The sequence below is a fragment of the Egretta garzetta genome, unplaced genomic scaffold (assembly GCF_000687185.1).
Source record: "Egretta garzetta isolate BGI_Z169 unplaced genomic scaffold, ASM68718v1 scaffold158, whole genome shotgun sequence".
Classification (NCBI taxonomy): domain Eukaryota; kingdom Metazoa; phylum Chordata; class Aves; order Pelecaniformes; family Ardeidae; genus Egretta; species Egretta garzetta.
This window is the reverse complement of record NW_009260430.1, coordinates 3,312,855-3,328,201: the sequence shown is the minus strand read 5'-3', so window position 1 is coordinate 3,328,201 and position 15,347 is coordinate 3,312,855. Positions and strand designations below refer to the sequence as shown.

The 15,347-nt window shown below is 40.6% G+C and overlaps 1 protein-coding gene across 1 annotated transcript in view; it reads left to right on the top strand.

Moving 5' to 3' along the window:
- The window catches only part of NPEPL1 (aminopeptidase like 1), a 17,519-nt gene extending 2,803 nt beyond the window's left edge, over nt 1-14,716 (top strand). The window contains exons 2-12 of the mRNA XM_035899281.1: nt 482-709; nt 1,875-2,045; nt 4,685-4,774; nt 5,433-5,514; nt 5,713-5,855; nt 6,410-6,487; nt 8,957-9,057; nt 9,707-9,830; nt 11,008-11,184; nt 11,866-11,976; nt 12,808-14,716. Coding sequence (XP_035755174.1) covers nt 482-709; nt 1,875-2,045; nt 4,685-4,774; nt 5,433-5,514; nt 5,713-5,855; nt 6,410-6,487; nt 8,957-9,057; nt 9,707-9,830; nt 11,008-11,184; nt 11,866-11,976; nt 12,808-12,966 — 1,464 coding nt within the window. The 3' untranslated portion in view covers nt 12,967-14,716. The remainder of the gene's footprint in view (nt 1-481; nt 710-1,874; nt 2,046-4,684; nt 4,775-5,432; nt 5,515-5,712; nt 5,856-6,409; nt 6,488-8,956; nt 9,058-9,706; nt 9,831-11,007; nt 11,185-11,865; nt 11,977-12,807) is intronic.
- Nucleotides 14,717-15,347: the final 631 nt, after the last annotated feature.

Sequence of the window (15,347 nt, the reverse complement as noted above, 5' to 3'; positions counted from 1 at the left end):
GTGCCGGGGTGGTGATGATGGCTTGTGGCGAAACGATAAACGCTTCTGCATCGCGGCTTTTGTGTCGCTGGATGTTGGCGGGATTTCTTGCTGGACTCCCAAGCCTCTTGCAACAATATTTAGCCTTCTCTTCTGGTTGTTTGTTTTTAATTAAATTGCTATGTGAAACAGTAACTCGGGACTGGTGAATCAATCCATCTATTTATCACTAGGGAAACTGTCTCAACTTAAAAAAGCTCTGAAGCGGCCTTTGCACTATATGGTGTGGTTTTTAAATTGTAATTCATATGGCTTAAAAGAGATGCTTGTAATGGAAAGCACATTTGTATTTTCTGCTTAATAAACAGGTTCATCAGATTTCCTGTTTCTTTTCACTCTAGAGGTGATTGCATTTAAAAGTATGCGCACAATTTCTTCATATCCAACGCCTAAAATCCTGTAATTAGCGAATGCCTAAATATAGCGGGAATGAGGTGGAAAGAAAAGTCTGATACAGTCCTTTAAATTCATCTTTTCTCCCCAGATATGGCAGTCTGCTTTAAGCACCCTGAATCCAAACCCCACCGACAGCTGTCCTCTCTACCTGAATTACGCCACTGTGGCCGCTTTGCCTTCCAGGGTCAGCCGACACAATAGTCCATCTGCAGCTCAGTTCATCACCCGGCTGGTTAGAAATTGCCTTCCAGGAGGTGTCAACCGATGTATTGTTGTAAGTGGCTGTCTGAAAATGCTTCTGGTGAAATGTCTAGTCAAGTAATTTCTTGACTTTTTGGATTTTAGCTGTATCCAAGGAGACTGGAGGTTGGCAAGTTTTACAGATATAATTATACTGACATTTATAAGTGGTTTTGCACTGACGCGTAAACAAGACTTAACTATAATAGCTTATGCATGCGCAAGCAGCTGTAGGGAATTAAGGTTGGATACGTATGGAACATCTTCAACTAGGAATATCCATGCAAAGGGAACCAGTAGTGGCTTTTTTTCGAACTAGGCTTTATGGCATTAGCTCGTGCTTTAGAAGATTGACGTAGCCTGCGTGCAGGCTGCAATATCTGTATTGCATAACCCATTTAAGGTGCCTTGTTTGTGCTATTCAATTACTTTTAAAAGTCTTAAGGCAAACCAATGCTCCAACGCGAGTCCTTTGCAGGACAAGCTCTTGGCCTGCTTTGGTCATCTGTCTGAGCCTGATGAATTTGTTTTTTGTTTGTATGGCTTCTCCAGAGTAATTCAGATTTCTAGGTTGTTAGAGAAGAGTCATGTAGTCAGGTTTAGTATCAAAATCTAATTATACTCTTCACTTGGAATACTTATTTGCAAGAGTAATAACTCTACTTCATTTTTTTCCCTTATAGTTAACTTTGAAAATGTTTAGCTAAAACTGTTTTCCATTGGTAATTTCTGTAATGAACTTCAGAACAATATTCTACATGTTAAAAAGCTTGGGGGTTAATTTTAGCCACATTCTCATATCATTTCTCTCTTTGTTTCATTTGTTTTGAATGCATATCGATGTTTTTTTTTTTTTGTAGGCTGTGTAGGCTAACCTATGTTAATTGCACTAGTATAATTAAAGCAGTCCAGCTCCCTTATGAGGATGTACTAATTCCCACACAGTCAAGTCCAGCAGTGTAATTCATTTCCGTATGGGAAACGAACTGAACCAGTTCAGTGTGCTCTTCGTACTGCCATCCATCCATGCAAAACATGACATATAGTATGTCTTGATTCAGACATCAGCTATTTCCCACCCACTCTCTTTTTTTCCCCCCCTCTTCACCAATAATATCACAGGTAACGGATCCTTTTAATTGCAGTCTTCCACATGCCGAATGTTCTCTCACTTGCTTGTCTTCTGGCTGGTGTTTCAGATGGTCTGCGAGCGGTCTGAAGTCTTCGCTTCTGCTTGTGCATTGGCCAGGGCTTTCCCGTTGTTCACACATCGGTCCAGTGCATCAAGACGCACAGAGAAGAAAACTGTAACGGTAGAGTTTTTCCTGGTTGGACAAAACAATGGACCAATAGAAGTGGCAACGCTGAAAGTAAGATTTTGGGGTTTTCTGTCTTCAGTTTTTTCCATTATTGCCTGAAATAGTTTGTGGGTTTTTTTTCTTCAATTTATTGCACGCACAAATACTGTCTGTCTCAGGCTACATATGGAATAGGTGTTGCATCTGAAGTAATAAATTATCCTAGGTCAGAGTTCCTTGAAATTGATCAGTTTGCAGCACCGATGGGTAGAAATATTGAACATATTACTGCAGCAAAGGCTGAAGATGTTCTTCAGAATTTAGATTTTAGGGGTGGAAAACACCAAACAAGTAGCACAAAGACTTTTTCTCTTTTCTCATGTTTATCATAGATGCAAATAGCGCATTTTTGGCCTTTAATGTTACATTGCTTTTGGTGTGTGGGCTTCTCTCTCTCTTTTAGCCAGGCAAAATCTGAATATGTCTATGCAGATGAATATTGCAGTGAAGTCACTAAAAGTTGCTTATTCGGGGACCACATATGGCCTCTGATGCTTCTGTCTGATGTACCTCTTTGGCTGAGGTTATCTAGCAGAACTGTAGCCAGAACCAAGACCCTAAGAAAATACACACTGTGGAGATGATCCGTACATAACGGTTAAATATGTCTAAGTCATCTTCCAATAGCAGATGATCAAAGACTGTTTCCCTTACACCTGACTATTACAGAGAGGAAACTCCATATCACGTAACTTTTAGTATGTTAGGTCATTCTTCTTCAAGGTCCTAACTTAAGAGCTATTCCAAGGTTTGCGCTTAAGCTGTTAGGCAACGTCCCATTCAGTGCTCCAGGTTCTGTGCTTCAGTACAGATGGACACTCACTTGGCTGATCAGTCAGTGAGGTTATACAAATCCCTTAAAAATGTTGGCAATGGATTTGACAAAGGATATGGTGTTGCTGCATCTGAAATACAGAGAATTATAGATTTACGGTATTTTTTTTACTTTCAGTATCTTTTCCTCCATACTTTTTCCTTACTCTATGAACGGATTTGGCCACAGCAAATGATGCCAGACCAGTTTTCAGGAAAGTGACAAAGACAGACGCGCTACAAGTACAACTGTTGATCACTTGATTTTTTCCATGCCCCAAATCAGAAAAAACATAACTGGTGTCAAAAATATTGCTTCAGATAGGTAGATTCCAAACCACTTGGATTATTTGTAACTGAAAAAGAAAGCTGAAATTATTTCTACCTTCTGTTTTTCTCCTTGATGTCAGTGCCAGAACTATTACTGGCTTCCTCCAAGCTAAATTTTTACCCCTTTCACCAGCACCAGACAGTTAATGTAGAGCATGGAAAGAGGCATGTGATGGGATTTTTTTTTTTTAGTGAAACCTCTCCCTTGGCCTATTGCTGTATTTTGCACCTACTGCATTGTCCAGGATATTTTGTGGTGAGGACTAGCAGGGATTGTCATAGTTTTACAAAGCACTTATTAAAGGCTGACATTATCCAGGTTCTCTTGAGTACTCTGGAAGCCAAACTCAGGCACAGCTTATTTCTGTAAGTCATATTGTTTCCCTCAGACTTAGCCTTTGGGTTAGAGCACCTCCATTTACCTGCATGGTGAATCACTCCAAACCTAGCTTGGCTCCTGAGGAGGTCCTTTAGGGGAAGTAAAGCAATCAAAAGTAATTGTAGGGAATCGGGCACCATTCCAAAGCAAGCCAAGGTTTATGAGTCTGCTGGGCTACAGAATGTATAGAGTCCTTAGGCCAGCCCAGCCAAGCCAAACTTCAGATACCTCGGCGCGCCTGACTATCCAACACATCACATTCCTTCAAAACCCATCTTGACTCGCCTGTCTGCTGTGTGTGGTCTTCAGTGTAGTGTGGCTACTGGAAAGCTTGGAACAAAGTTTCCTTCCACCTAGTCTTTTTGTTTCAAGCTGTCAATTCACAGGAGTTAAGAGGTGAAGCTTAGTGTCTGGTGGCCTCATTGTCCTTTTTGCCAGGGGGATCCTTCTTTAAGAAAACAGCCTCGGCATGCTCACTGTCTACCATTTTGATTCTGTCCACTCTTGCTTAGATAAGTTTTTACTCAATCCAGGTGAGGGTCAGTCCATTTTGCCACAGGAATGAGGAAACAGATGCATTCGTGTTTTACACAAATAGGAAATATTCTACATTCCCCATGGGCCTGCCATATAGAATGTTTTATGGTGGTAATCTTTACTGCACTCAGCCACTCTGCCTGCCATATATAAACTTTGCGGTTTCCCGTGTTGTGGATTGTGTAATCTCTGCAGTTTCCAACCCGAGCAGCCTACAAGCTCACTGTGATTTCCTGAACTGGCTTCCTCTTATCGTTCTTTCTGCACCTCACATGGCCTTCTTGGTCTCACTTTGATAGTGGAGAAGGTTACTGATTTTGCAATGTCAGTTCACTGTGGGAAGGAATATAGTTGCTTAGAAATTAGAGCACAGGGAAAAATAACTTAAGCTTAACACATACAAAAAATAATGGTTAGCGTGTTTGACGTTATTTAATACTGTACAGCTGCCTGTGATCCATTGCATTTAAGCATTGATGTGCTCCAGAGGAACCACACATCTGGTGTAGGCTGCATAAGACTAAATGCAAAGCTGTGCAGAAAACCAGCCAAACCAAGGCCAGTTCTCAGGTGTCCTCACTTCTTTTCATAGTGTCTGGCAAGTGCTACAGAAGGAGTCAGGCTGGCTGCTCGAATTGTGGACACCCCATGCAATGAGATGAACACAGATAACTTCCTGGAGGTAGGTAATACACCTGATGAGTAAGAGTTACTAATTGTAAGTCTAGACTACAGTAATCAAGAACTAGTGTTGCTATCTCTTAGCAAAACCTGTATGTCAACTAGTGGGAAGCGCATCAAAGAACCTGTCCAAGGATGCTGAGGCTATTTCTTTGGCCTTTAATATTTTGTAGAACTTCAAGTAAGTTGGAAGGAGGCAGAGTGTACAGCCTGGGGTGAGGCGCTGGGAGTCAGAAGACATGAGTTCTTGATTCAGTCATGACACTGGCTTCTTTGCCAGGGCAAATTATGGGACAGAAGTTGACATGTTTCCAAATGAGTTTTATCATGAAAATCTGGAAAGCTGTTGAGAATGAAAGTATTCCTGTCCTATTGCATCATGATCCACTAGAGTGAACAGATGACCTTTACCTCTGAAGATTTCTTTTATTGGTAGAGCTTAAAGGTCAAATTTGTATTTCATGCCATAGTAAGTCAAGGGTGTCTCTGGAATTAGGCCATTGAAAAACCAGCACCGCTCCCAAAACTGTGAATGTTTGTATGTGTATGCATCCAAAAATCACAAAAAACCCTTCAGTGGGTACCCATATGTGTGGAAAGACAGAAGTGTGTCCTTCTGATGACTGACTGACAGTGTCTTTTTTCTTTTAATGATCAAGGAAATCAAAAAAGTTGGCAAGGATCTTGGGATTACTCCTACCATTATTCGAGATGAGGAGCTGAAAGAGAGAGGCTTTGGAGGTATATCTTGTTGAAAATTCAGCTTATTTCCTAGCAGTTAATTGGAATGGTTTGCCATCTCCATTGTAATGTTTTATTTGCATATTTTTGAAACAGTTTTATTGCCCATAGTATTCCAAGATGTTTTACAGAAAATAGCCACAGATTGCTCCCCACAGTCTTTCTTCCCCACAAGTGGTTTCATTCTCTGCTTTCCAGGTATCTATGGAGTTGGCAAGGCAGCTCTGCATCCTCCAGCCCTAGCAGTTCTCAGTCACACTCCAGATGGTGCTACACAGACCATTGCATGGGTGGGAAAAGGTATTGTGTATGACACTGGAGGACTCAGCATTAAAGGAAAGGTACATAAACACTTGTTCTTCTGCTGCCTTTGCTTACAGTATTGTATTCTGATGGAAATAATTCAGTTAACATCTGTAGGAAACCAAAGTATATTTATCTGAGTAAACACTAGGTCTGCTGTCATCCATATGGACACAGACTATCAGGGGAGAAGACCAAATAGGATTCAAGGAACACTTTACAAAGCAGTTAAATAGTGACCTGATATTTTACCCTTTTAGTATTGCCCACTGCTAGGAGAAGCTAGAAACAGCAATGTTTAATTTCTGATTTTGGAGACAGATCCAAACCCCACTTGAGTTGGCCTCAGTGCAAATCTTGTAAACAATCTTCTTCTCTTTTTCTTTTCTAACAAATTAGCAGCAGAGGTTTAGTATTTTCCAGTTCAAAGGCAAGATCCACCAATACGCAGATGCACGTGTTCTGTGTTTCTGTTAGGGCTGAGCTCTGTCAAGACCAGAGTTACAGAAGCATCAGAAATACTAGTTTTAGCAGGCATTATTGTGAAATTCTCCTTTAAAGAAAAAAAAATGCTGTGGTTCTGTTTAAACAGACTACTATGCCTGGAATGAAACGAGACTGTGGTGGAGCAGCTGCTATTTTGGGTGCCTTCAAAGCCACTGTAAAGCAAGTAAGTAAAATGTGTTAATTGATATCATGTAGCCCAGTATTGCCAAGGAGCAGTCTGACTTTTGGATATATTCCCAGATACAGGGGCAAATCTAATCCTGAAGTTCTGACCTGCCACTGCTATTAGTGATCTTGAGCCACTCTGCTCTTTCTGCTATTTCAGGAAAATATTTCAAGTCTTTACTGGGATCTTGAGAATTGTGAGAAATTCCTTGAGTGCTAATTTTTTTTTAAGAGTCTTTCTTGAATTTCAGGGTTTTTTCTGCAGACTGAGTGGTTTCTAGTTCCTTGAATCAGATTTATACTTGAGTTATCCAGTGCTGATTTTGTTTAAGCTGTGGGATTTGGGACAGCTGTCGTCCCCTTAGCAAAGAAGGGGTTGAGTGACTGGGGGATACGAAGCCTGTCCATATTCCAAATCCTGTGCCAGTTCTAATATTAACCTACTGGGGAAGTGGCAGCTCTAGTCTCATCAGGAGCTGCTTGTTGGTTTGCCTCTGTGGTCAGAAAGTAGTAGGGGAGCTGAGAGGAAGCCAGGTATTGAAATACGAAGAATTAAAAAAATGCATATTGCTCTTTAACAATATGAACTGAGGAAAAGAAGTGGCTGGTGCCAATAAAACTCTGCCCTCTCCACAAATCCAGTGAATGAGTCTTGCTGACAGAGCAGCTATTGCCTCTAAGGAGTATCCAAAGTTCAAAGAACATTTACTGCTGCAGATTAATGCATAGATCTGACGGAAGCTTTGTTCAGGGGATGATCAGTGCCAAATTCCCATTTCTCAACAGTTTAGCTCTGTGCCTTGGCCCTAACAGCGTGTTTGATGTGGAAAGGTTGTAAACTTCACAGTTATCTGCAGAGACTTAAAATTGAAAACAGATTTGTGAGCTGCATCTTAGGCAAAACAGCCAGCTTTCCGTAACCAAGTCCTTCAGAAAGTTAGATCTCATGTTTGCAAAGGACAAGAGCTAGCTCACTTAAACAGTGCTTCGAGGGAAAGCAGTGGATATTGGTACCTTCTTTTGGTGTTTCAGTCCTTGTTTCTGAAGTAGTTTTGTGTGTGATTATCTGCACTGAGAGAAGTTGCATTCACAGTCACAGTAGGTGTGAACATCAGTGATCTGTCATTTCATACGCAGTTATTGTAACAATGAATAAACTGGCAGTAAAATGTTCAGGCTAACTGAGCCTGAAGAAGCTGTTGTACCTCGCAAGAAATCCGTGCCTTTATATACAAAAGAATGGTCTCACTGCTTAATTTTACAACCTCATGTAAGAAGACCTGTTAATGAAATCCCTACAGAAAATGTATTCAGATAGGCAGTAGAAAGAATTTGTCGTTACCATTTCAAGTTGTTACTAAATGCTCTTAAGAATAACATAAAGCTGGAAGACGTTTAAATTAGCAATGCTTTGTCACAGAGTCTGAAGTTGGAAATGTGTGTTGGATAGAAAGCTCCGTGGGAAGAGGGGCAGAGGTTATTATCCATCTTCAGAAAATATCTGCCTACACGCTGTTCCAACAGTTCTACAGTGTGATTTAAAAAGGCTTTGGATAGCAAAATTAAGCAAGTGATTTTTTCCTAGAAAGATGCATTTCATCCATTGTGAGCTTTCCAGCACAAGAAAGAAGAGAACAATATTCACTTAAATTGTTGAAATCCTTCTTGATCCTGCATGTTAACATAAGGAATCCTGCTTTTAAAGAGCTACAGACAGAATGAGATTCGAGAAGAGGCAACTGATACTGGAAGTTGGGTATTCAGTTTTTGACAGTAGATTAACCACATCTTCCTTAGGAAAGAAAATTTGGAGGAGAAAAATTTGGCACAGTCCAGTGAGAGACTGTGAACAGAGTGGGGGTTTTGCTGCAGAGACCATTTTGGAAGAAAAGAGGGTCACAGATGGGAGGTTATCTCATCAGCAATGCTGTTTGCCCACTGGCTGGGCTAGAAACTACAAAGTTACTTCATGGCTTCTAGATGCTGCCCATTATTTTGAAAGGTTTTGATTGATGCATTTGCCCTTTAGACTTCAGAACATGAGCTGATTCAGCAAGTTCAGATTTCTTCAGCTATGGACTTTTATCAAGAGATTAACAGTAAAACTGACCCTGGTTTCCCTAGGAATATGTTTTTAAGGCTAGCTATCCCAGCTGAGGAAGTGCTATGTTTTTGTTTGTTAAATGCTGCTGTCTCCCTTTCTGTTCCTAGGATCCCTTCCCCGTTTGTCTGTCACATGCATGTAGGCTTTTATTCACTCTCCAGTGAGAACTCTAAAATCAGTATTAGATGTTACCTCCTTGGCTGCTTTCTATAGCTCTTGGCCTCAGCTTCAAGACATCCCTCACAGATTTCCCATGTAATTAGTGGCATCGCTGTCGAGAAGTCATAATCCCTCATTGATTTCAGTCCCAATAAATTAGCTTGATGTGAATCAAAAGCCATTTCTCTCCTATTGTTGTTACAGGGTTTTAAAGACAATCTTCATGCTGTTTTTTGTCTGGCCGAGAATGCAGTCGGACCACGTGCAACAAGACCTGATGACATCCATGTTCTTTACTCTGGAAAGTAAGATTCTGTTTTCACAGAAACATTGAGAGGAAATACCATCTTTGGTTCTATTTATCTGAGTACCATGCAGACTGTGAACCTGTCCCTCGACAGCTTCCCTAGATATTGATAGTAGTATTTCAGACAGCCATAGTAGTGAGTTTTAAGTGTGCTTAGAGTTTCCTGTTGGATATGCAAATACACATCAAAATACATATCATACATCATGAGCTGAAGTTTCCTTGAAGCACTCAGGTTTAGGCTTTTTTTTCCAGTACAACCACAGTTTTCTGTGTCCATCTGTAGCCTATGTCTCAGTCACAGAGGCAGGCTACCAGTATATAAGAATCTCTTCTTGTTTGGAGCAGAATATGATACCTCTTTGTATGGCAGCAATTTGTAAAATCCCAGCTCAACATGCTAGGCATTATTCAGGGCCAACAAGTAGACCCAACCATGAGGACAGTAATATTATAACCCTTTTCCATGTGTGCTCTGTCTGGATGCTTGCAGCTTGGGAATAAGCAGCCATACAGACTTGTAGAGTCAAATAAGAAAGCACATTAGGTTTGAGTCTGCTTTCCCATCCAGTATTCTAGCCCAGACAAATGAGTCTTAACTTCCAGCCTGAAGCACTGTTGTATTAAATGCCCTCTCTTCTTCCTAGAACTGTGGAAATCAATAACACTGATGCAGAAGGTAGACTGATACTGGCTGATGGAGTAGCTTATGCATGCAAAGATCTTGGAGCTGATATCATTCTCGACATGGCCACTCTTACGGGAGCTCAGGTACCGATACAGAACTGCTAAGTGGACAGGGGGTGTACCCTTCTACTGTCTGCACTTCAAACACTTCTCTGCCTCTGTCCTGCTAGTCTTTGGTGGATGGTTGATCCTGTGAACGATCGTGACTGATGGTGGCTTCCAAAACTTGTGCAAGAGAAAGTTGCCAACAGCAACCCCAGTAAACTGTAATCCTCTGCGCACACGACATGCGCTGTGAATGTGTTGCATTTATAACTGTGTTACTCAAGCAGGTTTTTTTTGTTTTTATGCAACTTTTATGCTTTTGCATACTTAAAGAAAAAATGGAGTTCTTCTGATGACATTAGCAGCTGATGTAAGCAATCCAGTATCCCGTGTTTGCAATTCAGTAGCTTTATAATTGTCAAAACTGACTTGATGATCGTGATTAGAAATTTTCTTGTCCATAAAATGGCTCACGTTGTAAGTCATATACACAATGACACAAAGGTACCAATTTAATGCTATTGTTTTTTGATATCTATTCCTGTTTTGTAGAAGGTTATAGTGATGAGCAGTGATTCTTGTGGTTTAATTTTCTAGAAAATGAATTGGTCTTCATATCAGGAGGAGAAACGGTGGCAAAGTTTACAAGCATGAATGTTGCATATGTTGGTGTAAACATCAATCCTTTGGAAGTTTCCCATCGTTGTCCTACTGGAGAACTGTTGTGATGGTGGCTTCTGGGTTTTGTGTATTTGGAAGGAGGCAACCTTTCCAGTCAATGAGGATGTTACGTTCAGACTGTTTGTGTGATTGGCACACATTGCTGGGGTATCCTCTGTGTGCGTTAGATGTTTTATTTATAATTCATTGCTGATTTAATTTTGTTTCTAAGGATAAATAATTGTAAAGCTTGCTCAGTAACTATAAAGAAATATTTTTGTGGGACATGGGACAGTGGTTTGAATAGGCCAGACAAATGCAGACTATTTCAGTGCAGAATGGATTTGCAGAAATTTTAAAAGATTCGTGAGTAGCTACAGTGTCTTTGTCTACATTTCTAACACTGCCTTCTTGTGGAGTAGCTTTGAGACATGGGTTTTTTGGTGGTTTTGTTAGATGGAAAGCAGCTGTTAAGGCTGAGAGGGAGTATTACAGAATTATCCTACCCAGCACAGTTAGGATGAATCCTTCCTGATTTTGTCTTATATCTCACTAGGGAGTTGCTACAGGAAAGTATCATGCTGCTGTTCTTACCAATAATGAAGAGTGGGAAAAGGCTTGCGTTAAAGCCGGCAGGAACTGTGGAGACTTGGTCCATCCTCTTGTGTATTGCCCTGAGCTCCACTTCAGTGAATTTACCTCTGCTGTAGCTGATATGAAGAACTCGGTGGCAGTAAGATTTTTTTTTTTCTTCTAAATTTCATTTATTACATAAAAATGTGTGGTTTCTAGATAATGTGCTGGCCTCTTGATAGCTGGCTGAAAGCCCTTCATGTGGGCTGTAATCTTTTACAAATAGGCCATATGGTTCGGGTCTTCAGGGTCTTTAACCTGGGGATTTTGCAGGCTGTGTGTCACTACACTGATACTTAGCATCAATTTTAAACAGGTTCGCTTGCTGCAAAGGTATCTTTAGGCTGCTTGCCTTTCAGGCATGGCCCTGAGATGAATGCTAAGTTCCTGGATGGAGACCGTTTAAGAAGTAAAGATGAGTATTCCTTAGATCATAATAACCAACAGAGACGGTAACTGGGAATGCAGAAGCCAGGAAATTGAGGACAGGGGCCTCGGGAATTGCTGCAGCTGCTTTTGCTGTGTTTGAAAGTTACAGTGTGCACTAAGTTCCAAAAACACTGCAGAAAGAACCTTGGGCAGAAGAGGAATTGAGCAGGGCCAGACTGCTACCAGGGATTAAGTCAAAGGATTTACAGTGTAGCTGGTTTGCAAGACTGTGTTTAGGGCCATTCATTAAACTCTGAACTAGATTTGCACAACTGTCTTTTCTGTAGGCAAGAAAAAAACATTGACCTTTTCTTTTCTTGCAAGACTGACTGTATTTTTATTATTTCTACAGGACCGGGACAATACTCCAAGCTCCTGTGCTGGGCTCTTCATTGCTTCTCACATTGGCTTCGACTGGCCTGGAGTCTGGGTCCATATAGACATTGCTGCACCTGTCCATGCAGTGAGTATGTTTGTATGACTTCGGACATTTTCCTGGGCGAGCAAGCTGGGTAAAGAAAACTGCTTGTGCCTGCAGATACTCTAAATTCTGTGCCATCAGGTTCAAAGCTAGAGAATTAGGTGGAGAAGAGTTCTTTTGAAAAGTATTGACTCTCCATCTGTGTTGGGAATGTCTTTGTTTTGGTAGCTTCATCAGTTCATATTTTTCATTTTGGTTTTAAAATACTGTAATGGTCACTTTAATCAGCATCATATTTATCATTGCAAACTTTGACAACTTGCCTGCTTTCTGTTCGTGGCAATGATCCTGGCCTTCCATTTTCACTTGTACTGCTTTAAGATGATTGACCAAAGTTGATCGTCCTGCCTGCTGACCTGCAGCAGAGAAAATTTGTTTCCTTTTGGGGGTTTCTCCTCCTCTCTTTGATGGTATTTGTGTATATTCTTTTTTCTTACAAAACAAGCCAATTTACTCCCCCATCTCCTTTTTTTTTTAAACCCAATTTACTCAGCTCATACTCCAAATCCATGCTCATGCTGGATGGAACATTCCCTGCCCTGAACAATGCTTGTCTAAATCCACTCTCGAGTCAGTGTGAGCTCTGTTCTCGTGTGAATCAACCCATGTGTTGGTTTAATCTAACTGGGACAGATTCCACTAGCAGTATGGATACAGAAGCACAAGCTGGGCAGGCCTGCCAGGGACCCTGAGTATTTGCTGTGGCCATGCGCTGTCACTGCTCTTGAGTGAGTAGGTAAATTAAAACTAGATTCAAATTATACAATCTGAAGTGTGAATTGTTGTATGTGTTTTTTTTTTTTTTTTCCCTAGGGTGAACGAGCTACTGGCTATGGTGTGGCTTTGTTGCTGTCCCTGTTTGGAGGGGCATCTGAAGACCCGTTGCTAAACATGGTGTCCCCTCTAGGGTGCAATGGAGACTCTCCCTCTGAAGATATGGAGAGGGATTCCAAAAGGCGGCGCCTGGTTTAACGCACCCCCAGCCCTAAGTGACGGGGTGCATGGGTTACCTCACTTTGCACTGATTCATTCTCAAGCAATGAAAATGTCAAACATCAGAAATTGCCATTTTTTTTACTATCATGATAAGATTTATTACTTGTTTCTGATAAAACCAGCCTGATTTCTTTTTTTTTTTTTTTTTAAATTATTGGTGCACACAGTTGCTGAACAATATCAGTGGTGCAGAGTCCAGGCTCAACTAACTGTATCAGGAAGAGGGCACATCCTCCTCTGAGCTCCTCACAAGACCTAACTAAGTGCATTAATGCATGAGAAGCTCTCCCTAGTCTGAAGAAGCAACTGCAGCTACTGCTTACAAAGCCTTCTGAATTACTTATTATATGTGAGGTTTTATCAGACATTTCTGCAGGCCCCACTACATCTCTGAACACAGGACAAGTGAAAAAAATGCTGTAGACTTGGCTTATTCAGTGACAATTTAGCTTAGCAGCAAAAGAGATGTAATGAGAAGAGGCCTATAGTTTTAATAAGGTGCTGTTTCCGCATGTTTAATGATTTTCTGACCAGTAAAATCAGCAAGAATGGTCCAGAACATATCTCTACATAAATCTTTCACATACAAATTACAGAATGTATTCATGTTAAATGAGGAAAAAAATAGAGGGACTGTGATTGAGTAAAATCGGTTTACAAATCACAGTGGCTTCTTGCCACTTAATAAATTTATTATTATTAAAGCAGCTTACGTACCCCATGTGCTGTTTCATGATGTTATTTACATTTCTGAGAACACAGAGTGCTCCAAAAGTTTGTGCGTGACATCATTACTCTGTTCAAATTCCTTTTCCCAGCACTCATACATCTGAAAGCAGAACTAATAGAGCAGCAGCCGATACGGAATGGTTTGGGGCAGTTTTGAAGAACTTAGGCTGATTCACTTAACTTGATTGATTCATCTGTAATCAGGGATGCGTTGTATTAGTTTCTGTATAAGGGAGTCACAAGGAGCGTAGAAGCACTGGTTTGGCTTGGGCATCCACAGAAAATGTCTTGCCCCAATTCGTGTAATGTCAGCGGCGGAGTTGGGAACGGAGTGACCAAGTTCTAATCAGTGCTGCTCCCTTCCTGGTGGTTCAGGCATCAGCCTTTGGAAACATTTCTTGGCTCAACCAGAGCATTGATGGTGAAAAATCCCACCCAGCACACACTTTTGGCTGCTTTGCAGATAAAGTCAAGCCGAGTTGTGATGAATTACACCTTTCCCTGTGTCGGAGGTGATCTCTGGAGAGCACTGGTGCTAGGTTTTAGGTGGAGTTCCAACAATGAGGTACACATCTGGTTTAGGCATGAGTTGATTTGATTAAAGACCTCATGGAAAGCTTAACACAGAAGGGAGGAGGAACAACATTTTTCGTTTTGGTTTTGTGGCTATATTTGATTCTTGGGCAGAATGTAACTTTTTATTTTGTTTGTTTTATAAAACCCCCTGAACTTCATTACTTCCTATATTTGCTTCTCCCTTGCTGTTTTGGTTCCCTGGTCCACATGGTCATAGTTTTAGGAGATTGATATATAAACAAGTTCTGCCTTTGGTCATTCTAGGCGCTCAGTATACAGTACTATCTGGTACCAAAAACTGTTGTGGGAAATGTGTTGATGAAGTGTTGTTGTCATTACTGACTCAGTCCAACCACTGCAGCTAACGGCAAAATGTTCTAATGTCAGTGCTCTGAAATTGAGTCTTCAGTCTCCATGCTCTAGAAACACTCTTCAAATTAATCAGTTCTAATTTTGAAATTTAGTGGTTTGCCAACATGAGGCAGATTTTTACATAAAAAGTAGCCTGCAGTTTTGTAGCATAAGGCTAAATTCTGATGTTACTCAGAATGCAGCAAGCCCAGATAAAGGAGAAATTAGATTTTGATGACTGATTGTCATACTCTTCGATTTTGCTGTGTCTCAAAGCATATCATTCTGCTGGATTTAATTTGGAAGGCACTTAATAGAAGCCATCTTTAAAAAGAAATATTTAGTATTAAAGAAATATAATATGAAACACCTGAAAAGCAAACAGGGTAAATATTTATGAAATCAAAAACTGAAAACCAGCTTAAGTTTGCTTAAGCAGAGTAAAATAAATCAATCCAACACCTAACAGTAAAAAGGTCTGATGCTTCCTGTGTTTCTGAGATGCAAAATGAAAATCAAGGCTTTTTTTTTTTTTCAATTCCGTAATAAAATCTCTTGCTATTCCCAATGTACATTATTATTTCCTTCTGTTTAGATAAGAGGTCTGTTCTCTAGAGCAGAAGCTTAGGACCTACACAAGACAGTGATTTGTGAGCTGTATTTGCCAAATAAATTATTTTCTCGCTTCTGTATTTCACAGA